Source organism: Bos indicus, chromosome X (genome assembly GCF_029378745.1).
Source record: "Bos indicus isolate NIAB-ARS_2022 breed Sahiwal x Tharparkar chromosome X, NIAB-ARS_B.indTharparkar_mat_pri_1.0, whole genome shotgun sequence".
NCBI lineage: Eukaryota > Metazoa > Chordata > Mammalia > Artiodactyla > Bovidae > Bos > Bos indicus.
Window position 1 is genome coordinate 150,415,472 of NC_091789.1, and position 25,730 is coordinate 150,441,201.

Below are 25,730 nucleotides of genomic sequence, written 5' to 3' on the forward strand. Positions count from 1 at the left end.
ACTCCAATCCTTTGGCCACCTGATGCGAAGAATTGACTTGTTGGAAAAGACTCTGATGCTGGGAAAGATTGGAGGCTGGAGGAGAAGGGGATGACAGAGGATGAGATGGTTAGATGGCATCACTGACTCGATAGACATGAGTTTGGGTGAACTCCAGGAGTTGGTGATGGACAGGGAGGCCTGGCGTGCTGCAGGCCATGGCGTCGCAGAGTCAGACTCAACTGAGCGACTGAACGGAACTATCTATGACTTTGAAAGCGCAAACAACACAAGAAAGGGGAAATAGGTAGGTTTTGCCTCATCGGAATTAAAAACGGGTATGTCCACAATCAGGACTTTCCTGGTGGCTCAGACGGTAATCAGCAGAGTGCGAAGACAGCCGTCAGCACAAGAAATTTTACTCGCAGCATCCTGCGTGTTGCTATCTCTGAATTTAACGTGCGTTTTACTGCACTTGGCAGCCAGGTGGCAGTCACCATCTATTTCTGCCTAAACTCTCTGCCGACACCTTCCAGAAAGGTCAGGAGAAAGGCTGATCCAGGGGTTTGAATGAGCAACTCAGGGCACGTCCATTCTTGTCGTGACCCCACCTTTTCCAGATTGTGGGGTTGTTTTTTGTTTTTGGTTCCAGAAACCTGTGACCAAAGCGGACCAACCAGCTATAAGGAATTTCAGTCCCCAACCGTCCCAGTTTTCACCCATTCTGGGGTGTGAGAACAGTGACATTGGGCTTCCCAGGCAGCATTCGTGGTAAAGAACCTGCCCGCCAGTGCAGGCAACATAAGAGAGGCGGGTTCGATCCCTGGGTCAGAGGATCCCCTGGAGAAGGTAAGGGCTATCCGCGCCAGTATTCTTGCCTGGAGAATCCCCATGGACAGGGGAGCCTGGTGGGCTGCAGTCCATGGGGTCGCAAAGAGGACATGACTGAGCGTCTGAACAGCAACAAAATAAGTGATTCACTTTGCTGTACAGCAGAAACTAACCCCTCGTGGTCAAGCAACTCTACTCCAATAAAAATTAATTTAAAAAAAGAAATGGATGTTCTGCCACCGTATGGAAAAATGTTTCCCCTAGCCAACAGAAAAGGAAAAAAAAAAAAGGCATGATGCTGAAAAGCAGTTTACACAGATGGTCATGCTATTGAGAGGGTAACAGGCCAGGGGTCTCCAAAGGGAGGAAATAGGCTGCAAGTGTCAGACACTTTTTATCTCTCCCTTAAGGGGCAGGAGGAGACAAAGTTCAAGTGTCAGATTTTTTCTTCCTTCTCTATACAAAATTAAAAGGAGGTTTCTCTTAAAATTCTCTGTTGCCATGCCGACACCTGGTTCCACCGGAACTTAACTTTTCTCCAACCTTGAGCTAAGCAATGCATTTTTCTTATGGAAATGTTTTTCTTAAGATATTCGAATGAAACTATGCCTTTGCTTTGAGATTTGCCTTTCTTCAAAATGATTCCACCTAAGACTTTTTTTTTCTTTTCTCAAACCTTGGGCTGATAATAGCTCAACAAACCAGTTCTGGTGTCAATTGTTCTGTGGCTAAGGGATACCACACCCTGTGCTAAGCTATCTCAAAAATGCATATTGTGGGAGAGCGGTGTGATGAAACTCCTCTTCAGCTTTGAGGTGTCTCTCTTATCTGATTAATAGCTTTCTAAGAGACATAGAATGGCTTGCTAAAAACCAGCAAAGGGTAGGGGGCACTCCTTCTGCCCCTTTCTGATGTCTGTGACAGAAGCTTTGTCTGTCTCTTGTATACTTGAATAAACCTTTAACAAAGAAAAGCTCTGAGCGATCAAGCCTCATCACTGCCCCCGGAATTGAGATCCTCTCGTCCGGAGGCCCAGAATCCCCGCGTGTTTCAGGGCTCAGCAACAACGTTTTCGTTTCAGGTGATCAAGCGTTGTTCGCACGCACAGAAGGAATTAAAGCCTTCTTGGAGCCGTCCTCTGTCTTGAGGGAAAGCACATGACATTTCAGGACTTGTGCAAGGGGGCATTTTCAAGGCAACCGCCTCCCTGCTTTGGGACAGGGCCCAGCAAACGCCCCCTGTGTCTTGAGCGATGTGCCAGACGCGGTCCAGCCCTACTTGTGAATGAAAAGGCTCAGTGTTTGCAGCTGTCGGAGATCCCTTGGCAAGCGTTACCATCTTCTCAAGGAGCACAGAAGATTTTCTGTTCGACAGGCAAAAAAAAAAAAAAAAGGACGGACGACAGGCCCTCCCGACTGATCTTCTGTGCTATTTTGCAGAGCGTAAGATTTGCTGATTAGGCGCACAGCCTAACTTGGTTGAGGCGGGACTACTGTTACTCCGGAGAGTGAATCAGCCGCACATGCGTGGACCGCACGGACCTCCCGGGGTCAGAGCCTGAGATCAGGTCCCCGCTGCCCACTGACCTCAGCTGCCCGGGCTCCGAGACTGTCTTGCAGGTAACCCGCTTTTCTTAATTTGTTCTCCAAGCAGCAGCCAGCCAGGCTGGTGACCCTCAGCCCACACGTGGCTGCCTGGCACCCCTCCGGAGTATGGCTGTACTTGGCAGGCAAATTTTCTTAAAAGAAAAAAGAAAACAAAGATATCCATGTCAGATGTTGCCTCCAGGCGGGGTTTCTGGAAGGACTGCAGAATTAAATAGCGAAAGAGACGGCTTCCCTGGTGGCTCAGACGGTAAAGATTCTGCCAGACCTGGGTTAGATCCCTGGGTCGGGAAGATCCCCTGGAGGAGGGCATGGCAACCCAGTCCAGAATCATTGCCTGGAGAACTCCATGGGCAGAGGAGTCTGGTGGGCTACAGTCCACGGGGTCGAGAACAGAGGAATGCTCTGCAGAGTAGATCTCAGATGCTAAGAGATTTCGGAGCACAGGGGACTGAGCACTGAAGAGATGCTGAGATTCAAAACCGAAGCGGGTCTGGGAACGGAGCCCGGAGCGCAGTGGAGAAGCGAAGCGTGCTGCCCGGGCTCTGGAGGGTGGCCAGAAAGCCAGGGGCTTGCAATTCCTTCTGCCCTGGAAGCGCATCAAAGGCTAAATTATAGGTATTACTTCACTGAAGGGCTGTCTTTCTCTTTTTCTGTATCTTTTTTTTTTAATGGAGATATAAATAGCAGATAACATTGTGAGAGTCTGCCGTGTACAAAGGGGACAGTTTGATACACGCAAAAGCTAGTGGAGGTGATGGAATTCCAGTTGAGCTATTCCAAATCCTGAAAGATGATGCTGTGAAAGTGCTGCACTCAATATGCCAGCACATTTGGAAAACTCAGCAGTGGCCACAGGACTGGAAAAGGTCAGTTTTCATTCCAATGCCAAAGAAAGGCAATGCCAAAGAATGCTCAAACTACTGCACAATTGCACTCATCTTACATGCTAGTAAAGTATTGCTCAAAATTCTCCAAGCCAGGCTTCAGCAATATGTGAACCGTGAACTTCCTGATGTTCAAGCTGGTTTTAGAAAAGGCAGAGGAACCAGAGATCAAATTACCAACATCCACTGGATCATGGAAAAAGCAAGAGAGTTCCAGGAAAACATCTATTTCTGCTTTATTGACTATGCCAAAGCCTTTGACTGTGTGGATCACAATAAACTGTGGAAAATTCTGAAAGAGATGGGAATACCAGACCACCTGATCTGCCTCTTGAGAAATTGGTATGCAGGTCAGGAAGCAACAGTTAGAACTGGACATGGAACAACAGACTGGTTCCAAATAGGAAAAGGAGTTTGTCAAGGCTGTATATTGTCACCCTGCTTATTTAATTTATATGCAGAGTACATCATGAGAAACGCTGGACTGGAAGAAACACAAACTGGAATCAATATTGCTGGGAGAAATATCAATAACCTCAGATATGCAGATGACACCACCCTTATGGCAGAAAGTGAAGAGGAACTCAAAAGCTTCTTGATGAAAGTGAAAGTGGAGAGTGTAAAAGTTGGCTTAAAGCCCAACATTCAGAAAACAAAGATCATGGCATCCGGTCCCACCACTTCATGGGAAATAGATGGGGAAACAGTGGAAACAGTGTCAGACTTTATTTTTCTGGGCTCCAAAATCACTGCAGATGGTGACTGCAGCCATGAAATTAAAAGACGCTTACTCCTTGGAAGGAAAGTTATGACCAACCTAGATAGCATATTCAAAAGCAGAGACATTACTTTGCCAACAAAGGTTCGTCTAGTCAAGGCTATGGTTTTTCCTGTGGTCATGTATGGATGTGAGAGTTGGACTGTGAAGAAGGCTGAGCGCTGAAGAATTGATGCTTTTGAACTGTGGTGTTGGAGAAGACTCTTGAGAGTCCCTTGGACTGCAAGGAGATCCAACCAATCCATTCTGAAGGAGATCAGCCCTGGGATTTCTTTAGAAGGAATGCTGCTAAAGCTGAAAGTCCAGTACTTTGGCCACCTCATGCAAAGAGTTGACTCATTGGAAAAGACTCTGATGCTGGGAGGGATTGGGGGCAGGAGGAGAAGGGGACGACAGAGGATGAGATGACTTGATGGCGTCACTGACTTGATGGACGTGAGTCTCCGGGAGTTGGTGATGGACAAGGAGGCCTGGCGTGCTGCGATTCATGGGGTCGCAAAGAGTCGGACACGACTGATCGACTGATCTGCTCTGATCTGTGTTGCACTATGTTTGCGTCAACAGCGATAGTGTGAGCCAACACTGCTCTAGCGTCGCATAGTCTCCATGGTTTTTTGTGTGTTCAGAACAATTAAGGTCTAGTCGCTTAATAACTTTGACCCTGGTATTACCTCCGGAACGTATTCACCTACAAAGTGTGAGGTTGCCTCCGTAAACATCTTCCGGTTCCCCCCGGGACAGCTCAGCTGGGAGAAGGATGATGCCCCCAGCTCAGAAGCCCACCCCACCACACAGGCCACATAAGCCAATCTGTCCACTCATAAGCAGAGCTCAGGGTCACTGCAAAAGCCATGCCATGTCAAGGGTCACTGACTCCCCCAAGAGCCAAAATTGGGCTTCCCTCATGTCTTTATCGGAGAAGGCAGTGGCACCCCACTCCAGTCCTCTTGCCTGGAGGGTCGCAAGGATGGAGGAGCCTGGTGGGCTGCAGTCCATGGGGTCGCTAAGAGTTGACTGGGCGACTTCACTTTCACTTTTCACTTTCGTGCATTGGAGACGGAAATGGCAACCCTCTCCAGTGTTCTTGCCTGGAGAATCCCAGGGACGGGGGAGCCTGGTGGGCTGCCGTCTGTGGGGTCACACAGAGTTGGACATGACTGACGTGACTTAGCAGCGTGGCTTTATGGTTCCTCATGGCCACAAAGAGGCTGCCAGGGACCAGCATTTTCATTGCACATAATGTCACCCAGTCACTTGGTGACACTCCGTCTTTATTGGGTATCCAGGGAAAGAAGTAGAAGGTTAGCCCAAGGAGTGATCCTCGCACCAAGGGACATGATTGCCACTCATCTGTACAAAGCATCTCTTGTCACCAGATTAGGTTGTGGACAAACAAATAAACGTGTTCCTCCCTTTTCACGGAAGAGGAAGTGGCAACCCACTCCAGTGTTCTTGTCTGGAGAATCCCAGGGACAGGGGAGCCTGGTGGGCTACAGTCCACAGGGTCGAAAAGAGTCAGACACGACTGAGCTACCAATGCAACACTTCCCTTTTCTTACTGTTGTTTGCTACAGATAGTAGCATACCACGTGCTATCCTGACGCTGTCTCTCTTTTTTTTAATTTATTTTTTATTGAAGAATGATTGCTTTACAGAAATTTGCTGTTTTCTGTCAAACCTCAACATGAATCAGGCATAGGTATACATATGTCCCCTCCCTTTTGAAACTCCCTCCTATCTCCCTCCCCATCCCAGCCCTCTAGGTTGAACACAGAGCCCCTTTTTGAGTTTCCTGAGCCATACAGCAAATTCCCGTTGGTTGTCTATGTTACATATAGTAAATAAGTTTCCATGAAACCTTTTTCATTAAAAAAAAAAAAATACTGGATATATGGGCTTCCCTGGTGGCTCAGCGGTAAAGAATCCACCTGCCAATGCAGGAGACCCAGGTTTGATCCCTGGGTCTGGAAGATCCCCTGGAGAAAGAAATGGCAACCCACTCTAGGATTCTTGCCTGGAGAATCCCATGCGCAGAGGAGCTTAGCAGGCTTCGGCCCCTACAGGGTCGCAAAGTGTGGGACACGACTGAGCAACTAAGCAATAACAAAATATTGCATATATAGATGACGTGGTCCATCCACAGAACCGAATACCATTTAGCCATGTCTCGGGATTCTGACGCAGGCTACAACGTGGGCGAACCATGAGGACATTTGGCTATGTGAGATACGCTGGACAGGAAAGGACAAATATTGTACAGTCCAGTACTCTTGCCTGGAAAATCCCATGGACGGAGGAGCCTGGTGGGCTGCAGTCCATGGGGTCTCGAAGAGTCGGACACGGCTGAGCAACTTCACTTTCATTTTTCACCTTCATGCTTTGGAGAAGGAAATGGCAACCCACTCCAGTGTTCTTGCCTGGAGAATCCCAGGGACGGGGAAGCCCGGTGGGCTGCCGTCTATGGGGTCGCACAGAGTCGGACACGACTGAAGCGACTTAGCAGCAGCAGCAGCACGGATATAAGCAGCCTAGACTCGTCCGATTCATGGAGACAGAAAGCAGGAGGGTGGGCTCCGTGGGCTGGGGGAGCGGGGTGGGCAAGAGGGTGGTTAATGGGGACAGAGTCTCGGTCTTCGGAGATGAACTAGTTCCGAATGTGGGCAGTGGGGACGTCTGAACAAGGATGTATAGTTGTGCTCACTGCCACGGTGCTCTGCGTGTAACGATGGAGACGGGAAATTCTGAGATGTCTGCTTCTTGCTGTTTAGTCTCCAGGTCCTGTCCGACTCTTTTTCCAACTTCATGCACTGTAGCCCCGCCAGGCTCCTCTTGTCCGTGGGATTCTGCAGGCAAGAATCCTGGAGAGGGTTGCCGTTTCCTCTTCCAGGGGATCGTCCCGAGCCAGGGATGGAACTCAGGTCTCCTGCATTGGCAGGCGGTTTCGTTACTACTAGTGCCTCCTGGGAAGGGATTTCAGATTGATATGACATGCTCTTCCATACAAATCTTTTTTATTTTTAATTAGTGTGTGTTTACCACAATTCAAAGGCAATCAGGGCTTCCCTGATGGCTCAGCTGGTAAATAATCCACCTGCAATGCAGGAGACCTGGGTTCGATCCCTGGGGTGGGAAGATGACCTGGAGAAGGGATAAGCTACCTACTCCAGTATTCTTGGGCTTCCCTGGTATCTCAGCTGCTAAAGAATCCGCCTGCAATGCGGGAGACCTGGGTTCTATCTCTGGATTGGGAAGATTCCCCTGGAGAAGGGAAAGCCTACCCACTAAAGTGTTCTGGCCTGGAGAATTCCAGGGACTTATGTATAGTCCATGGGGTCGCAAAGAGTCGGACATGACTGAGCGACTTTCACTTTCACCAGAATTAAAAATAAAAAATATGTATTAGAGATCATGTCGTATCGATGTCTTATCACTTCATTTTGCATCTTCCTTTATCCTGCTTCCTTTACGTCAGGGATCAGAAACCTCTGGTGCCTTCCACCAACTCAGCCTGTCTTTAGAAATCCAGTTTTATTGACGGACAAGCTCAGCTGTCTGGATGGTCGAGGGCCACGTCCCGCTGCAACGGCAGAAAGAAGTGGCAGCGACAAGACCACCTTGGCAGAAAAGCCCAAAATATTAATTATCACGTTCTTGATAAACACGTGTTCTACTTTTTTTTTTTCCTCTCTTTTTCTTTTTTTTTTTGCTCACACCTCAAGTCTCGCAGGATCTTCGGTCCCTGACCAGGGATTGAAACTGGACCCAGAATTAGCAGCATGGAATCCTAACCACTGGACCACCGGAGGTGGGGGGTACACGTTTGTATACTTTTTTTTTTTTTTTAAATGTTATTTATTGATTGGACTGTGATGGGTCTTCATTACTGCTCAAGGAGTTTTCTCTAGTGCCACCGAGCAGGGGCTCCTCTCTAGCTGTGGTCTGCGGGCTTCTCACTGCAGTGGTTTGTCTTGTTGCCCAGCACGGGCTCCAAGCTTCTGCAGCTGCAGCTCGTGGCCTCAAGAGCACCAGCTCAGTTAGTTGCTGCTCCTCGGCACCTGGGATCTTCCTGGACTAGAGAACCCGTGTCTCCCTCTCCGGCAGGTGGATTCTTTACGACTGGGCCACTGGGAAAGGCCTTACATTCTTTTTTTTTTTTTTTTTCGAGTCACATCAGGACTCAGACACAAAAGGTAGAAACCCCAAACCAGCTGGTTTATTTTTTCCTGGTCAAGATGAAGGAGAGTTCCACCCAGGACATACCCACTCTAGCCTACTTCCTGCAGTCTGGCCCCAAGGATATTGCTCGGACAGGCTTGCCAGGAGGCTCAGTGGTAACCAACCTGCCTGCAGGGCAAGAGACGCAGGTGTCCTGGGTTCAATCCCTGGGTCGGGAAGATCCCCTTGGAGGAGGGCACGGCCACCCAGAGCAGTATTCTTGCCTGGAGAATCCCAGGGACGGAGGAGCTCGGTGGGCTGCAGTCTGTGGGATTGCAGAGACTGGAGTAGGACAGAGTGAGCACTCACGTTGTTTGCACACTGGCCCCATCTGATCCAAGGACCTACCTCGAGGGCATCCAGGACCTCATCAAACAACACGCCACCAGCCTGCCTCGGGACTGGAACATCCGCTTCGTCCCGGAGTTTGTGTAAACAGGACCGGTAAACCACAACCTGGGTGAGGTCCGAGGATTCTAGAACCTTCGGGGGAAACGCAGCTTTGCCAGCTGTTGTCGTTCACTCTCTGAGTCAGGTCCGACGCCTGGGACCTCGTGGACTGTAGCCAGGCCAGGCTCCTCTGTCTGTGGGATTCTTCAGGCGAGAAGACTGCAGATGGTTGCCATTTCCTCCTCCAGGGGATCTTCCTGACCCAGCGATCGAACCTGTGTCTCCTCATTACCAGGTGGATTCTTTAACTACTGAGCCACCAGGGAGAACCTTGCTTCCTTGAGGCTCCATATGTGAGCCTCAAGGTCCATCTGGACCGAACCAGGTTTCCAGCAGCCACGCCTGAATCCAGAACACCTCGGGGAGTTTCACCGCAAGGGAGAAAACGCGGTTTGTTTTGGGGTCTCAAAAGCAATCACCCCCTCTGTCCTGAGCTACATCTAACGAAGTCCACGTTCTGCATTCTGGAGACAGGGTCCAGTGTCTGTAAAGCTTCTTCTGTAGGGAAGAGCACTGCTTTGGTTCTTTGTTTCCAGATTAATTGCTTTACTACTTATGGCTGTGCTGTGTCTTCTTTGCCGTATCCTAGATCACAGGCTCTAGGGCTCACAGACTTCAGTATTTGTGACTCACAGGCTTCCCTGTTCATCCGCAAGAGGGATCTTCCCAACCCAGGGATGGAACCGGTGTCCCCTGCTTTGGCAGGTGGATTCTTTACCGCCGAGTCACCAGGGAAGCCCCTGTTTGCTTTTTTTGTTGCTGTTCTTGTTTTGGCCACACTGGCCAGCGTGCGGGATGTTAGTTTCTCCAACCACGAATTGAACCCACGCCCTTTGCACTGGAAGTACAGAGTCTTAACTACTCGATTGCTAGGAAATTCCAGGAAAAGCCATCCTTTGTGGGTTTTTAGTAACTTTCGCAGGGTATTGGCAGAATCAAATTTTTCCCTCTTGTTGTTGAAACTCTTGAGTATACAAGAGTGCCCTATGCTCTGCGTCACAGGATTGCCCCCGTTGCCTTAGGGCAACTCAGCGTCCGAAGCTGACTGGCCTCACAGGACTGCCTGTGTGCTCAGTCGTGTCCGACTCTTTCCTCCTCCAGGGGATCTTCCCGACCCAGGGATTGAACCCACATGCCCTGCATTGCAGGCAGATTCTTTCTTTCTTTTTTTATTTTTTTAACCACTGAGCCGTTGTATTACTTACAGCATTATTATTATATTACATACTGCATTATCAATAGTTCTGTTTCTACTCCCCATGTTAGTACACACCTCTTTATTTCTTACAGGAAATACAAGGAAGAGAGGCCATGTTACGTCTGGAACACTCTTGGTAAGACAGGGCTGTGGGCGATCGGTCATCTTCTCTGTCTGCCCCTGCGTCTTTTCCGGTCAGTTTTTCAGAATCCCTTGATAGTAAAGTGGTCTTTCTCAGTTAGTCACTGATCAATGCCCCTTGGAGTTCCCTGGGGGCTCAGATGGTAAAGAATTTGCCTGCGATGCAGGAGACCTGGGTTTGATCCCTGGGTGGGGAAGATCCCCTGGAGGCATGGCAACCCACTCCAGTATTCCTGCCTGGAGAATCCCATGGGCAGAGGAGCCTGGTGGGCTACAGTCCCCGGGTTGCAAAGAGTCGGACGCGACTGAGCAGCTGAGTGCATGTTAATAAATGTGCGAAAGCACTGCTTCTGCTTTATGTTTTGGGTTTTTGGCCCCCAGGCATGTAGGACCTCAGCTTCCGGCTGCTGCTGCTGCTGAGTCACTTCAGTCGTGTCCGACTCTGTGCGACCCCATGGACGGCAGCCCACCAGGCTCCGCCATCCCTGGGATTCTCCAGGCAAGAACACTGGAGTGGGTTGCCATTTCCTTCTTAGCTTCCCGATCAGGGATCAAACCTGTCCTCCCTGCATTGGAAGGCAAAATCTTAACTGCTGGACTGCCTGGGAAGAAAAAAAAAAGACAAAAACAAAAAATTCAAATGCCTACATGAGATGTATTCAAACTCTTCTGAAATGGTATTGATACTGTATATTTTAAAAGTGTGAGTTGCTTTAACTAAAAAAAAAAAATCAAATGCCTGTGAAAGTGAAAGTCGCTCAGTCGTGTCCAACTCTTTGCAACCGCATGGAGTATACAGTCCATGGAATTCTCCAGGCCAGAATACTGGAGTGGGTGGCCTTTCCCTTCTCCAGGGGATCTTCCCAACCCAGGGATCGAACCCAGGTCTCCGGAATTGCAGGCGGATTCTTTACCAGCTGAGTCACAAGGGAATGTATTTGAGCCACAAGAGATGTATTCAAACTCTTCTGAAATGGGATGATAATATATATTTTTAAAGTGTGAGTTATTTTTAACTATCTGAAATCTGAAATAGGTTGATAATATTTAAACAAATAAAAAAGAGTATGAGTGTTTTTAACTCAAAAAAAAAAAAAAGGAAAAAAATGCCTAAGAGAGGTTTGCAAACTTTTATGAAATGGGATGATAATTTTTCTTTTTAAGAGTGTGAGTTGTTTTTAACTAAAAAAAAAAAAAAGAAAGAAAGGAAAAAAAAGTCAAATGCCTAAGAGATATATTCAAACTCTTCTGAAATGGGATGATAATATACATTTTAAAAAGTGTGAGTTGTCTTTCACTAAAAAAGAAAAAAATTAAATGCCTAAGCGGTATACTCAGGCTCTTCTGAAATGAGATCATAATATTAACAAAGTGTGAGTTTTTTTAAACTAAAAAAGGAAAAAAAAAAAATCAAATGCCTAAAGGATGTATTCAAATTCTTCTGAAATGGGATGATAATATTTAAAAAAAAAAGTGTGGGTCATTTTAACTAAAAAAAAAGAAAAATCAAATGCTTAAGACATGTATTCAGGCTCTTCTGAAATTCGAAACTAATATTAAAAAAAAAAAAGTATGAGTTTCTTTTAACAAAAAAGAAAATGCCTAAGAGATGTATCCAAACTCTTCTGAAATGGGATGATAATTTAATATAATATATATTTAGGGCTTCCCTGGTGGCTCAGCTGGTAAAGAATCCAGCTGCAATGCAGGAGACCCCAGTTCGATTCCTGGGTCGGGAAGAGCCCCTGGCGAAGGGAACAGCTACCCACTCCAGTATTATTGGGCTTCCCTTGTGGCTCAGCGGGTAAAGAATCTGCCTGCAATGCGGGAGACCTGGGTTCGATCCCTGGGTTGGGAAGATCCCCTGGAGAAGGAAACAGCTACCCACTCCAGTATTCTGGCTTGGAGAATTCCATGGACTGTATAGTCCATGGGGTCGCAAAGAGAAAAAAAAAAAGAAGAAAAATAAAATGCTTAAGACACGTAACCAACCTCTTCTGAAATTCAATGCTAATATCTAAAAAAAGTACGAGTTGCTTTGAACAAAAAGAAAATGCCTAAAAGATGTTTTCATCTGAAATGGGATGATAGCATATATATTATATTTAATATAATATATATTTAACTAAAAAAAGAAGAAAAAATATTGAATGCCTGAGAGATGTATTCAAACTCTTCTGAAATGGGATGATAATATATATATTATATTTAAGAAAGTATAATATTTCCTTCTCCAATGCGTGAAAGGGAAAAGTGAAAGGGAAGTCGCTCAGTCGTGTCCGACTCTTACCGACCCCATGGACTGCAGCCTACCAGGCTCCTCTGTCCATGGGATTTTCCAGGCAAGAGTACTGGACTGGGGTGGCATTGCCTTCTCTGAATATATATTTAATTAATATATGTTATATCTAATATAATATAGCATTTTTTAAAAAGAAGAAAAAAGAATCAAATGCCAGAGAGATGTATTCAAACTCTTCTGAAATGGGATGATTATATATATATATATATAATATATAATATACATTTAATTAATATGTTATATTTAATGTAATATAACATACAGGTTTAAAAAGAAGAAAAAGGATTCAAATGCCTAAGAGATGTATTCAAACTCTCCTGTAAGGGGATGCCCCTCTCAGAGTCCCCTGAACGAGTGCCCCCAGCTTTCCGGCTCACAGAGGCTGTGTACTTAGATGGAACCCCGCACGCAGCCTTGTCTGGTCCTTGTCTTTCAGGAGCTGGCTGGCTCTCGCACTCGCTGTGCTTCTGGGTGCGAAACCCTCAGCCTGCGGCCCTCCACCTGGTCCCCGGCCAAACATCCTCCTTCTGATGGCGGACGATCTCGGCATTGGAGACGTCGGTTGCTATGGCAACACCACCATCAGGCAAGGACGGGAGAACGGCTTATGGGTGCAGAGATCCACGATAAGCCATCTGACCTTTGGTGTCGGCAATTCAAACTTGAACAGAGCTGTGTCACATCCATTCTTTGTATTGTGTGGGGCTTCCCAGGTGGCTCAGTGGTAAGGAGTTTGCCTGCCAATGCAGGAAATGCGGGTTCGATCCCTGTGTCGGGAAGATCCCTGGGGGGAGGGCTTGGCAACTCACTCCAGTATTCTTGCCTGGAGAATCCCATGGACAGAGGAGCCTGGTGGGCTACAGTCCGTGGGGTCGCAAAGAGTCAGACACGACTGAGCCACTAAAGACACTTCAGTCTTGCATTCTTCCCACGTCTGCACTCAGGCCTGCTCAAAGGTGTAGAATCGCTGAATCACTCTACTGTACACCAGAGACTAATGCAATACGGTGAATCAATGATACACCCATATAAAAAATTTTAAATTAAAAAAGACTGAGAGTCCTAAGTGAGGAGTCACCCTGGACTCTCAATTCTGGATGTTCTGTTGAGTCCATCTCAGCCTCAGCAGTACAATGTGGAAGCTTTTGATAAACAATGCAGTTGGATGGGATTTCCCTGGTGGCCCAGTGGTTAAGACTCTGCCTTCCAATGCAAGGGACCCGGGTTCGATACCCGCTCTGGGAACTAAGACCCTGCGGGTAGCAAGGTGTGGCCAAACATTGATAAACAGTTTTGCAGTTGATGTTTCTTTGATGGTTCAGAAGACATTTGAAGTTTAGCCCTGTTTTTTTCTTTGTTGTTATTAATTTTCAACGGAGTATAGTTGCTTTATGATGTTGTATTAGTTTCTGCTGTACAGTGAATCACCATATGTATACCTGTATCCCCTCTCTTTTGGCATTTTCTTTCCCATTTAGGTCACCATGGAGCACTGAGCAGAGTTCTCCATGCTGTACTGTAGGTTCTGACTAGTTACCTATTTTATACGTAGTATCATGCTAAGTCGCTTCAGTCATCTCCTGGCAGGCTACAGTCCCCCGGGGTCACAAAGAGTTGGACATGATTGAATGAGCCCGCACAGGAAATCAGGGAGTTATTCACTGGTAATTGCCAGGTTTTCTATCAAGTAGGATGTCACTCTGCCTTACGGAAAGGAAAATAAGCCATGTGTTGGTTTGCTGAGGATTAAGAGAGTTAATGTTTCCTTCCTCAGGACTCCAAACATCGACCGCCTCGCGGCGGATGGCGTGAGGCTCACCCAGCATCTGGCCGCTGCCCCTTTGTGCACCCCGAGTAGGGCGGCATTTTTAACGGGCAGATACCCACTCCGATCAGGTTGGTCCTTCCGTCTGTCTAATCACACTGCACAGGAACACGCTCTCTGTAACTCTTCAGGCATGAATTGTTCGGTACAGGGTCGGGAGAATGCTCCAAGTCCCCCTGTATTTTTTTTTAAGTGTTTTTATTTAATTGTGGTCAAAGTCACATAATATACAACATCCTATCTTAACCATATTTAACCACACATTTCAAGGGCTTTCCTGGTGGCTCAGACGGTAAAGAATCTGCCTCCAATGCAAGAGACCTGGGTTCGGTCCCTGGGTTGGGGAGATTCCCCTGGAGAAGGGCAGGGCTACCCACTCCAGCAGTTCTGGCCTGGAGAATCCCATGGACTCTACAGTCCGTGTGGTCGCAGAGACTGGGACACGACTGAGCGCCTTTCACCCACAAACTGAAACCGTTGTCTCCATTAAAGACAAAGTTGCCATAACTAGAGAAAAGCCCAACGTCAGCCATGAAGACCCAGAGTAGCCAAAAAATAAAACAGACATAAAAAAAAAAAATTTTTTTTAAAGAAACTATACTGGGTGAAAATGCAGAGAAATAAAGCCCATGAGGTCAACTCATGTTGGAAGGTTAAATTTTCCATCGCATATTGAGTCGTGGAGATTTCCACCAAATACTCTGAGTTGAAATAATAAAGGTAGACACTTCCCTGGTGGTGCAGTGGCTGACTGTGCACCCAACGCAGGGGCCCTGAGTTCAATCCTTGCTCACAAAACTGAGACCCCCACATGCAGAAACTAGGAGTTCACACACACAGTTAACAGATCCTGTGGGCCCGCCTAAGACCCAGCGCAGCCAAGTAGGTAAAAGGAAAATATTAAGTAGGGGACTCAGACCATAAAGAATCTGCCTGCAATGCAGGAGACCCACGTTCAATCCCTGGGAAGGGAAGATCCCCTGGAGAAGGGACTGACGACCCACTCTAGTATTCTTCCCTGGAAAATCCTATAGACAGAGGAGCCTACTGTGTTACTTCCATGGCTCACAAAGACTCAGACAGGACTGAGTGACTAACATTTAACAACAGCAGTGATGATACAACTCGATGTCTGACTGTAGCGTCTCTCTGAACACCTTTCATCAAAGGTATGGTTTCCAGTCAAGGTCTCCGTGTTCTTCAGTGGACAGCGGTCTCTGGAGGACTTCCGCCCAGCGAAATAACTTTTGCAAAAATACTGAAAGCTAAAGGCTATACCACTGGACTCATAGGTATGTACACTTTCTAAGGATTAAGCACATTACTATTTGTTTCTTCTGAAGACTTTTATACTGGACTCGGTTTAGACGATCCCAATTTTGTTGGCAGGATCCAAAGAACCATAGTCAGGAGCCCAACAGTATTGGGCACATTATTTTTATAGGGACATTTAATTCACCTATGGGCTTCCCTGACAGCTCAGTTGTAAGGAATCCGCCTGCAATACAGGAGACCCCGGTTCGATCCCGGGTTAGGAAGATCCGCTGGAGAAGGGATAGGCTGCCCACTCCAGTATTCTTGGGCTTCACTTGTGGCTCAGCTGGTAAACAATCCGCCTGCAATGCGAGAGACCTGGGTTTGATCCCTGGGTTGGGAAGATTCTCCCGGAGAAGGGAATGGCTACCCACTCCAGTATTCTGGCCTGGGGGATTCCGTGGACTGTATAGTCCATGGGGTCGCAAAGAGTTGGACACGACGGAGCGACTTTCACTTTCACTTCAACTAAAAAGTTTGCAAATGAAATAACTTGGGAAACACAGTAGAATTTCTCACTGGACATAAAGCTCCACGCATGTTGGAATGGTGCTACCCAGGTTGCTTCATGCAAAGTAGATGTGCCAGAAATATCAGCTGAATGAGATATTTGCCATTTCATGCAAATTTCTGATACGTTATGATTTAAAAGCTTAGAAATTGGGCGGGGGTCAGAGTGGGAGTTTGGGATGGACATGGACACACTGCTGTATTTAACATGGAGAACCAGCCAGGACCTGCTGGACAGCACAGGGAACTCTGCTCAATACTCTGTAATAACCTTATGGTTCCCGGGGGGAAGGATGGGGGAAGGGATAGTCAGGGAGTCTGGGATGGACATGGACGCACTGCTGTGTTTAACATGGAGAACCAGCAAGGACCTGCTGGACAGCACAGGGGACTCTGCTCAATAGTCTGTAATAATCTAAGTGAGGAAAAATTTTGAAAAAGAAGAGAGAACGTGCATATGTATCACTGATTCACTTTGCTCTACATCTGAAACTAACAGAACTCTGTTAATAATACTCCAATATGAAATAAAAACTAAAAAAATAAAAATATAACTGCAAATCATCTGCAAGACAGCATTGGAGGCATCACAGATGTGACAGTAACAAATTTTCAACAGCATGCAAAATCTCTCTAAGGTTCCCACTCAAGCCCACATGGAGTTCTAATCTGTTGCTGTTGCTCAGTCACTCAGTCGTGTCCGACTCTTCGAGACCCCATGGACTGCAGCACACCAGGCCTCCCTGCCCTTCACCATCTCCCAGAGTTTGCTGAAACTCGTGTCCATTGAGTTGGTGATGCCATCCAACCATCTCCTCCTCTGTTGCCCCCTTCTCCTGGCTTCAGTCTTTTCCAGCATCAGGGGTCTTTTCAAATGAGTCCGTTCTTTGCATCAGGTGGCCAAAATATTGGAGCCTCAGCTTCAGCATCAGTCCTTCTAATGAATATTCAGGACTGATTTCCTTGAGGATGGACTGCTTGGATCTCCATCCAGTCCAAGGGGTTCTCAAGAGCCTTCTTCAACACCTCAGTTCAAAAGCATCAATTCTTTGATGCTCAGCTTTCTTTCTGGTCCAACTCTCACATCCATACATGACCACTGGAAAAACCATAGCTTTGACTAGATGGACCTTTGCTGGCTTGGTTATGGAGTTCTCAACTGAGAAACAGCAAGATGCAGGCAACTCATGAGTGTTTCAAAGGACGATCAGACTCTGGGAAGATGGAGATGGTGATTAGCTTTAACGGGCACCAGAAACGCGGGCACAGGAACATCTTGCCTTGACCCAACCTGGCCAGGTTCCTTGGGAAATAACAGCAAACACTTTCCCCTGCCCAGCTGCCTGCATCCTGACCTCATCCCACGATGTGGCAAGCACGTCATACCCACTCACCAAAAGATGAAAGGAACATTGTCACATCTGCACACTTTTTTTTTTTTTTTTTTTTTGCCTATTTTCCAGGAAAATGGCATTTGGGTCTCAGCTGTGCATCTCCCGACGATCACTGCCACCACCCGCTCAATCACGGCTTCGACCATTTCTACGGAATGCCGTTCAGCATGATGGCAGACTGCGAGCGCTGGGAACTATCCGAGAAGCGTGCGGTCCTGGAGAGTCGACTCGACGTCTGCTTCCAGCTCGTGGCCTTGGCCACGCTCACACTCACAATCGGGAAACTCACCCACCTGATACCGGGCGCCTCCTGGACTCTGGTCATCTGGTCGGCCGTCGTGTGCCTCCTGCTCTTTGCCACTTCCTGTTTGGTGGGCGCCCTGATCATGCACGCGGACTGCTTTCTGATGCGGAATCACTCCATTGCAGAGCAGCCCATGCGCTCTCAGAGGACGACGCCACTCATGCTCCAGGAGGTCTCATCCTTCGTCAAAAGGTGAGTGCAGAAAGGCGCTTCAGGGTGAAGACGCATCCCGAGTCTCCTTCTTCCAAAATGGGTAGGTTGTTGTTCGGTCACTCAGTCATGTCTGACTCTTCGGGGCCCGATGGACTGCATCAGACCAGGCCTCCCTGTCCATCACCAACTCCTGGAGCTTACTCAAACTCACGTCCATCACGTTGGCAATGCCATCCAACCATCTCATCCTCTGCTGCCCCCTTCCCCTCTTGTTAATAGGTATAAAAAAAAGTGAAACTGTAGTCGCTGAGTCATATCTGACGCTTTACGACCTCATGGACTATAGCCCACCAGGCTCCTTTATCTATGGGATTCTCCAGGCAAGAATACTGGACTGGGTTGCCATTTCCTCCTCCAGGGGATCTTCCCCACCCAGGGATCAAACCCAGGTCTCCTGTGTTGCAAGCAGATTCTTTACCAACTGAGCCACCAGGGAAGCCCGCATGGTGAAATCGTTCTGGCTCAGAAAGACCATTTTGGTAAAATGGAGGCTGAGTGACATTCCCTGGAACCCAACTGGGTCCCGTGAAACAAGTGGCCAAGAAATAAGGCCAGGTGTGTTGTATCGGTTTTCAGACACAAGCAAGGACCTTTCCTCCTTTTTGTGTCCTTTCTGCACGTCCACACCCCTCTGGTCACGACGGAGAACTTCCGCGGGAGGAGTCCCCACGGGCTTTACGGGGACAACACGGAAGAGATGGACTGGATGGTGGGTGAGTAGCTTTTCTTCGTTGCTGTGCGGACACTTTAACGCCTGGTTCATACTCACCTCTGCCCCCGCTCCTTTCTTCTCTATAACCTTCTTTTCCCTCACTTTTAAGTGTTCTCTACATTGTCCTATGTCTCATGCACCCTTGTACTGCTCCTGAAATTTTTTGGAGGCTGAATGGGGCATATACAAAGAGATGTATGACTCTTAGATCAAAGATGCTTTCTGATTGTTCAGTCTCCAAGTCGTGTCCGACTCTTTGCGACCCCACGGACTGCATCACTCCAGGCTCCTCTGTCCGTCACCATCTCCTAGAGTTTGCTCAAATTCATGCCCATTGAGTTGGTGATGATACCTCATCATCTTATCCTTTGCTGCCCTTTTCTCCTTTTGCCTTCAATCTTTCCCCAGCATCAGAGTCTTTTCCAGTGAGTCAGCTCTTCCCATCAGGTGGCCACAGGACTGGAGTTTTAGCATCAGTCCTTCCAATGAATATTCAGGGTTGGCTTCCTTTAGGATGGACTGGTTTGACCTTGCAGTCCAAAGAACCCTGAGAATCTTCTCCAGCACCACAGTTCGAAAGCATCCATTCTTTTGCGCTCAGCCTTCTTTATGGCCCGAGTCTCACATCCGTACATGACTACTGGAAAAACCACAGCTTTGACTACAGAGACTAGAGTACCACACTTCTATTACTGGTCACTCGCTATGCTTTCATACTAAAGACTCCTTTTCATGCAGCAGTCCAAAAATTTGATGAAAGACTGTCTTCTGTTTTGACCGCCTCAGACACATCTGTTCCTTGCAGGCCAGATCCTTGAGACTTTGGATACAGAAGGGTTGACCAACAGTACCCTCGTTTACTTTACATCGGATCACGGGGGATCCTTAGAGGCTCGGTTTGGAAACAACCAATACGGTGGCTGGAATGGGATATATAAAGGTGAGACTGAAGCATTCCCGGATGTGTCTTCATCTCGTCCCAATAATTCTCAACCCTTCCTCCGGAATGTGAGTTTACAAAAGCAAAGTCATAAAAGTCAGAAGAACTCAAATGATCACCGTGGTGGACAGAATCATGTCCCCAAAGACGTCCACATCCTTTATAGACACGTGGTTGATAGACAGAATGATGTCCCCAGAGACGTCCACATACTGACCCCCGAGTGGTGGACAGAATAATGTCTCCCGAGACATTCACATCCTGACCCCAGTATGGTAGAAAACCCACACCCAGATTAATAAGGAAAATAAAATCTGACCGTGTAGGAGCTAAATGTCATCATGCCCTTAAACAGAGAGGGACAGAAAGAGTGATTTGCAACGAACAGAAGGGTCTAGTTACCCAGGGAAGCAACCCCTGATTTTGAATCGCATTCTTTCCTGTTCACGTTTAAACACAGGAGGCAAAGGAATGGCCGGCTGGGAAGGCGGGATCCGGGTCCCGGGCATATTCCGGTGGCCCGGGGTCCTGACGGCCGGCCGCGTGATCCACGAGCCCACCAGCTTGATGGACATCTTCCCCACTGTGGTGCACCTCGCAGGCGGCCAGGTGCCCCAGGACAGGTAAAGACCGGCCCAGAGAAGGCAATTCCGTGTTGCCTGGAGGCAACATGTGCATCAAACATCACCGTCCCTTTCGTCGGGCCTAAAACACCCATGAGATCAGTACCTGGAAAAGCATTCATCATTAGGGCCTCCAGTATTTGCTTTACGGAGGACACATGTCCTTCTCCTGAGTTAAAAGTGGAGCCTTTTGAGTATAAGGACGATGGTCCCTGAAACGCTCCAGTACATTTACTGACAGTTCGTCACAAGAGTCCTTTTCACGTAGCCTGGTGGGGACTTTTGATGTTTCCGGTTTTTTTTTTTTTTTCCACTTTAAATATTACAGAGACTTCCCTGGAAGTCTGGTGGTTGAGACTCCGTACTTCCAATGCAGGGGTTGTGGGTTCAATCCCTAGTCAGGGAACTAAGATCCTGCATGCAGTACAATATGGCACCCCCCAAAATCATAGAAAATTTGGGAGTAAAATAAAGAAAAGAAAATAATTTAAGCTTGCTAACATACAGATGAATACATAATTAATTTATACAATGAAAGTGAAAGGATTAGTCTCCCAGTCATGTGTGACTCTTTGCAACCCCATGTACTGTCCCCTGCCAGGCTCCTCTGTCCATGGGATTTTCCGGGTAGGAATACTGGAGGGGGTTGCCTTGCCCTTCTCCAGTGGATCTTCCCAACCCACGGATCGAGCCCCAGTCTCCTACATTGCAGGCAGAGTCTTTACTGTCTGAGCCACCAAGGAAGCCCCATATTATATGATACCTGTATACTATATGTATTTAGATGTATTTAATATACTTATATATACATACTATATACTTGTATATGTGTGCATGCTAAGTCCCTTCAATTGTGTCTGACTCTTTGCGATGCTATGGACTGTAGCCCGCCATGCTCCTGTCTGTCTCCAGGCAAGAACACTGGAGTGGGCTATTCATATATATATATATATATTTACGTATTTGTATAAAATATGTCTAAATATATCTCTATAGATATACATGTACATATCTATGTATATTTAGACATCTTAATGCAGGGACAAAAATTTTAATGGCTTTACAGTATTCTTTCAACTAACCTCTTACAGGTGGACATTAGCCTTGTTCCTTAAAAAAAAAAAAAAAGCAAAACCTGGCTTTGTCATTTTACTGTCTGTCGTAATTATCTTTTTAGTAAAAATCCCTACAAGTTGAATTTCTGGGTCATAGCCTGTGCCATTTACAGGTAAATTTCTTGATATATTTTGTAAATGTGTTATATATGGCCTATAGAATATATATGTGTATTTGTGTATATGATATATATTGTATGCTTTTATGTACTAATATATGTTGTTAGTGTGTGTACATATATGTACATACACATACATGTAGTGTGTGTATGTGTGTTAGTCATTCAGTTGTGTCCCACTCTTTGGGACCCCATGGACTGTAGCCTGCCAGGCTCCTCTGTCCATAGGATTTCCCAGGCAAGGATACTGGAGTGGGTTGCCATTCCCTTCTCCGAGGGATCTTCCTGACCCAGGGATTGAACCTGCTCCTCCTGCATTGGCAGGGAGGTTCTTTACCATGAGCACCAACTGGGAAGCCCCATATATATCTTGAGTGAAGTGCAAGTCGCTCCGTCGTGTCCGACTCTTTGCGACCCCATGGACTATACAGCCCATGGAATTCTCCAGGCCAGTGGGTAGCCTTTCCCTTCTTCAGGGCATCTTCCCAACCCAGGGATCGAACTCAGGTCTCCTGCACTGCAGGAGGATTCTTTACCAGCTGAGCCACCAGGGAAGCCCCATATATATTGTATATACGCATACGTATTTTATTATATATATTTATGGAATGATTCCAGGTCTTATGGATGCACAGCACATATTCTGTGACGAGTTAAAGGTCCAATCTGTATAAAACCAAGCAGCTGTTTCCCAGACATTAGCCCATCCCTGCATTCAGAATAAGGCTGGGCAGACCTTTGTGTCAGCCCCCAGCAGGGGGCGGGGACCCGCCAGGCTCTTCTAAACAAAGGTCCTGCCTGCAGGCAGATGGTATACCAGTTGCCGGCGGGGCTCGCTCAAGGGTCTTGCCCACCTCCCAGCGGCCCCGCCCTGAGTCCGCGCCCCTCGCTCCCACCTGCAGGGTGGTGGACGGCCGGGACCTGCTGGCCCTGCTCCAGGGGACCGCGCGGCACTCGGACCACGAGTTCCTCATGCACTACTGCGAGAGCTTTCTGCACGCCGCCCGGTGGCACCAGCGTGACCGTGAGTCCGCCGCACGCGGGGGCCCGGCTTGGCCTCTGCTCTCCTTTTCTGCTGCCTCACGCCTTTCTTTTATTTCCACGTGATTGTCTTTACTTCTTTCTTGGTGGTATTTTTCTTCCGATCCCAGGAGCATCCTTTAGCTGTCAGTCATCCTGCCCTGGTGGGATGGGAATGCTTGCCTATGGTTTCGTGGTTGTTGAGTCACTAAGTCGTGTCAAACTCTTTGGTGACCCCATGGACTGTGAAGCTCCCCCCAACCCCGCCAGGCTCCTCTGTCCATGGGATTCTCTGGGCAAGAATACTGGAGTGGGTTGCCATGCCCTTCTCCTCCAGGGAATCTTCCCGACCCAGGGATCGAACACGGGTCTCCCGTGTTGCAGCCAGATTTTTTACTGTCTGAGCCACTAGGGAAGCCCACAGCTGTCCCATCCACCCCAAACATGCTCAGAAGACTGGCCACCATCCATCCTTAACCTTCAGTAAGTCCACTAATTGAATCCACTAATTCAGTTAAGTTCACTAATTCTCCCCCTTCCTCCAGGGGGCGCAGTGTGGAAAGTCCACTTCACAACCCCCATCTTCCAGCCAGACGGCGCGGGCGCCTGTTACGGGCAGATAGTGTGCCCCTGCTCGGGGAACAGGGTGACCCACCACGCCCCACCGCTGCTCTTCGACCTGTCCCGAGACCCTTCCGAGGCCCACGCCCTCACGCCGGACACGGAGCCCTCGTTTCACCAGGTGGTGGAGACCGTGGCCCGGGCCGTGGCGGCCCATCGCCAGACGCTCATCCCGGTTCCGCTGCAGCTGGACGCGGCGGACAACACGTGGAAGCCGTGGCTGCAGCCCTGCTGTGGTCGGTTTCCCTTCTGCTGGTGCGATCGGGACGCGGACCCCCGGTAGGAGCCCGCCTGTGATAACCGGCTCACTGGGGTCAAACAAATATAAAACATTGGTGTGAAGTCAAGTTGCCTGCCTGTGTGGGCTTGAATGCTTTCACCTAGAATCCAGGCTTGGGGTTGGTGCAGGGCGGTGGGGTGGCGGGAAGGAAAGGCTGAGATATATGAAGAGTAACATGGAAATTCACATTGCGGCTGCGTCGTGCCAGACTCTTTGCGACCCCATGGACTGTAGCCCCACCAGGCTCCTCTGTCCATGGGATTCTCCAGGCAAGAATACAGGAGCGGGTTGCCAAGCCCTCCTATAGGGGATCTTCCCGACCCAGAGATCCAACCGCGTTGCAGGCGGATTCTTTACTAGCTGAGCCACCAGGGAAGCCTGGAAACTTACACGACCATATGTAAATTACATAAGCAATGGGAATTTGCCATATGACTCAGGGAACTCAAACGGGCTCGGTGACAACCTCGACGGGTGGGATGGGGAGGCAGATGGGAAGGAGGTTCAAGAGGGAGGGGACATATGTATACCTATGGCTGATTCATGTTGAGGTTTAGCAGAAGCCAACCAAATTCTGTAAAGCAATTATCCTTCAATTAAAAAGATAAATCAATTAAAAAAAAAGAATCCAGTACTTGTCTTTCTGTTTTGACACTGAGAAAGACAAATATCGTATATTAATGTATATAGGAGAAGGGGATGACAGAGGATGAGATAGTTGGATGGCATCACCGACTCAATGGACATAAGTTTGAGCAAACTCCAGAGCTGGTGATGGACAAGGAGGCCTGGCATGCTGCTGTCCACAGGGTCATAAAGACTTGAACACGACTGAGCGACTGAACTGAATGCACGTACGTGGAATCTAGAAAGGTGGTCCTGACGATCCTAACTGCAGAGCTGCAAAGGAGATGAGACATAAAAGACATAATTGCAGACACAGCGGGGGAAGGACGGGGTGGGACAGACGGATAGGGTAGCCTTGAGACATATGTCCTATCCTTTGTAAGGTAGAGAGCCAGTTGGAATTTGCTGTACGACGTTAGGAAGCCAAAGCTAGCGCTCTGGGGGTAGGATAGGGAGGGAAGTTCAAGACGAAGGGGATATATGTATACCTATGGCTGACTCATGTTGATGTGTGGCAAAAACCCAACACAATACTGGGAAGTAATGACTCTCCAATAAAGTCTAAGACTCCAACGCTAAAATATACAAATGAACTTATCTACTCAACAGAAACCTGGGTCTGATGCCTGGGTCAGGAAGACCCCCTGGAGGAGGAAATGGCAACCCACTCCAGGATTCTTGCCTGGAGAATCCCACAGACAGAGGAGCCTGGTGGGCTACAGTCCACGGGGTCGAAAAGAGTCGGACACGACTGAGCGATGAACTCACACACCCACACACAGAAACAGAGTCACAGGTGTAGAGAACAAACTTATGCTTACCAGCAGGTAAGGGGTGGACAGGACATACTGGGAGGTTGGAATGGACACATACAGACTACGATGTATTAAATGGCTTTCTTTTTCTTTTTTGCTATTCAGATATAATAGTATATTTTGAAAGGCAAAAAGAATCTAGATCTAAGTTTTTGGAATTAATACGCACATTCAGAGGAACTGTTGTTAAATGGCTTTCTGTGTGTCAGTGGTGGTGAAAAACCTGCCTGCCGATGCAGGAGACGTAAGAGATGCAGGTTCAGTCCCTGGGTGGGGAAGATTCCCTGGAGAAGGAAGTGGCAAGCTACTCCATCCAGTATTGCTGCCTGGAGAACCCCATGGATAGAGGAGCCTGGCGGGCTATACAGTCCACGGGGTCGCAGTGTCGAACACAATCAAAGCAATTTAGCACACATATATTAAACAGATAACCTGTGAAAACCTACACAAGATTGTACATCAACTCTAGTCCAATAACAGAAGACTCTTCAGAGTCCCTTGGACAGCAAGGAGATCCAACCAGTCCATCCTAAAGGAAATCAACCCTGAATATCCATTGGAAGGAGTGATGCTGAAGCTGAAGCTCCAGTACTCTGGCCACATGATGCGAAGAGCTGACTCACTGGGAAAGACCCTGGTGCTGGGAAAGACTGAAGGCGGGAGGAGAGGTGGGTGACAGAGGATGAGAGGGCTGGATGGATATGAGTTTGAGCAAACTCCGGGAGCTGGTGAAGGACAGGGAAGCCTGGCCGTTCTGCTGCACCCCCACTTTGGCCCCTGTCTCATGGGAGTGCCCTCCACCAAGAAAGCCACCCAGGAAAACCTGTTTAGAAGCTCAGTTCCCCCTGAGGCCCTAGGACTTTAAGAGGATTCGAGCAGGAGGGGGAACCCACCCCCCAGGTCTCGCCGCTCG

At 47.9% G+C, this 25,730-nt stretch overlaps 3 protein-coding genes across 10 annotated transcripts in view; 1 reads left to right on the plus strand and 2 right to left on the minus strand.

The window, feature by feature from the left end:
• Positions 1 to 25,730, minus strand: part of ARSH (arylsulfatase family member H) — a 58,942-nt gene that overhangs the window by 30,930 nt on the left and 2,282 nt on the right. The window lies entirely within an intron of this gene.
• Positions 737 to 23,442, plus strand: ARSL (arylsulfatase L). Of its 8 annotated transcripts, XM_070783987.1 has the most exons (12): positions 2,237 to 2,429; positions 7,799 to 7,884; positions 10,035 to 10,078; positions 12,822 to 12,971; positions 14,160 to 14,281; positions 15,380 to 15,502; positions 17,498 to 17,924; positions 18,522 to 18,658; positions 19,463 to 19,597; positions 20,058 to 20,220; positions 22,357 to 22,478; positions 23,020 to 23,442. In XM_070783987.1, exons 3-12 carry the CDS (start codon positions 10,056 to 10,058, stop codon positions 23,376 to 23,378), a joined length of 1,761 nt encoding a protein of 586 aa, XP_070640088.1. In that variant the 5' UTR covers positions 2,237 to 2,429; positions 7,799 to 7,884; positions 10,035 to 10,055; the 3' UTR covers positions 23,379 to 23,442. The 8 variants fall into 8 exon arrangements, 7 of the variants coding, with proteins under 7 accessions (XP_070640090.1, XP_070640091.1, XP_070640088.1 ...); XM_070783989.1 differs by lacking the exons at positions 2,237 to 2,429; positions 7,799 to 7,884 and adding an exon at positions 737 to 828; XR_011565238.1 differs by lacking the exon at positions 7,799 to 7,884 and having other exon boundaries at positions 2,236 to 2,429; positions 22,357 to 22,957; positions 23,064 to 23,198.
• Positions 8,307 to 10,057, minus strand: DPPA5 (developmental pluripotency associated 5). Its single transcript, XM_070785107.1, has 3 exons — positions 10,033 to 10,057; positions 9,050 to 9,148; positions 8,307 to 8,815 (listed from the first exon to the last, which is right to left on the minus strand). Exons 1-3 carry the CDS (start codon positions 10,055 to 10,057, stop codon positions 8,307 to 8,309), a joined length of 633 nt encoding a protein of 210 aa, XP_070641208.1.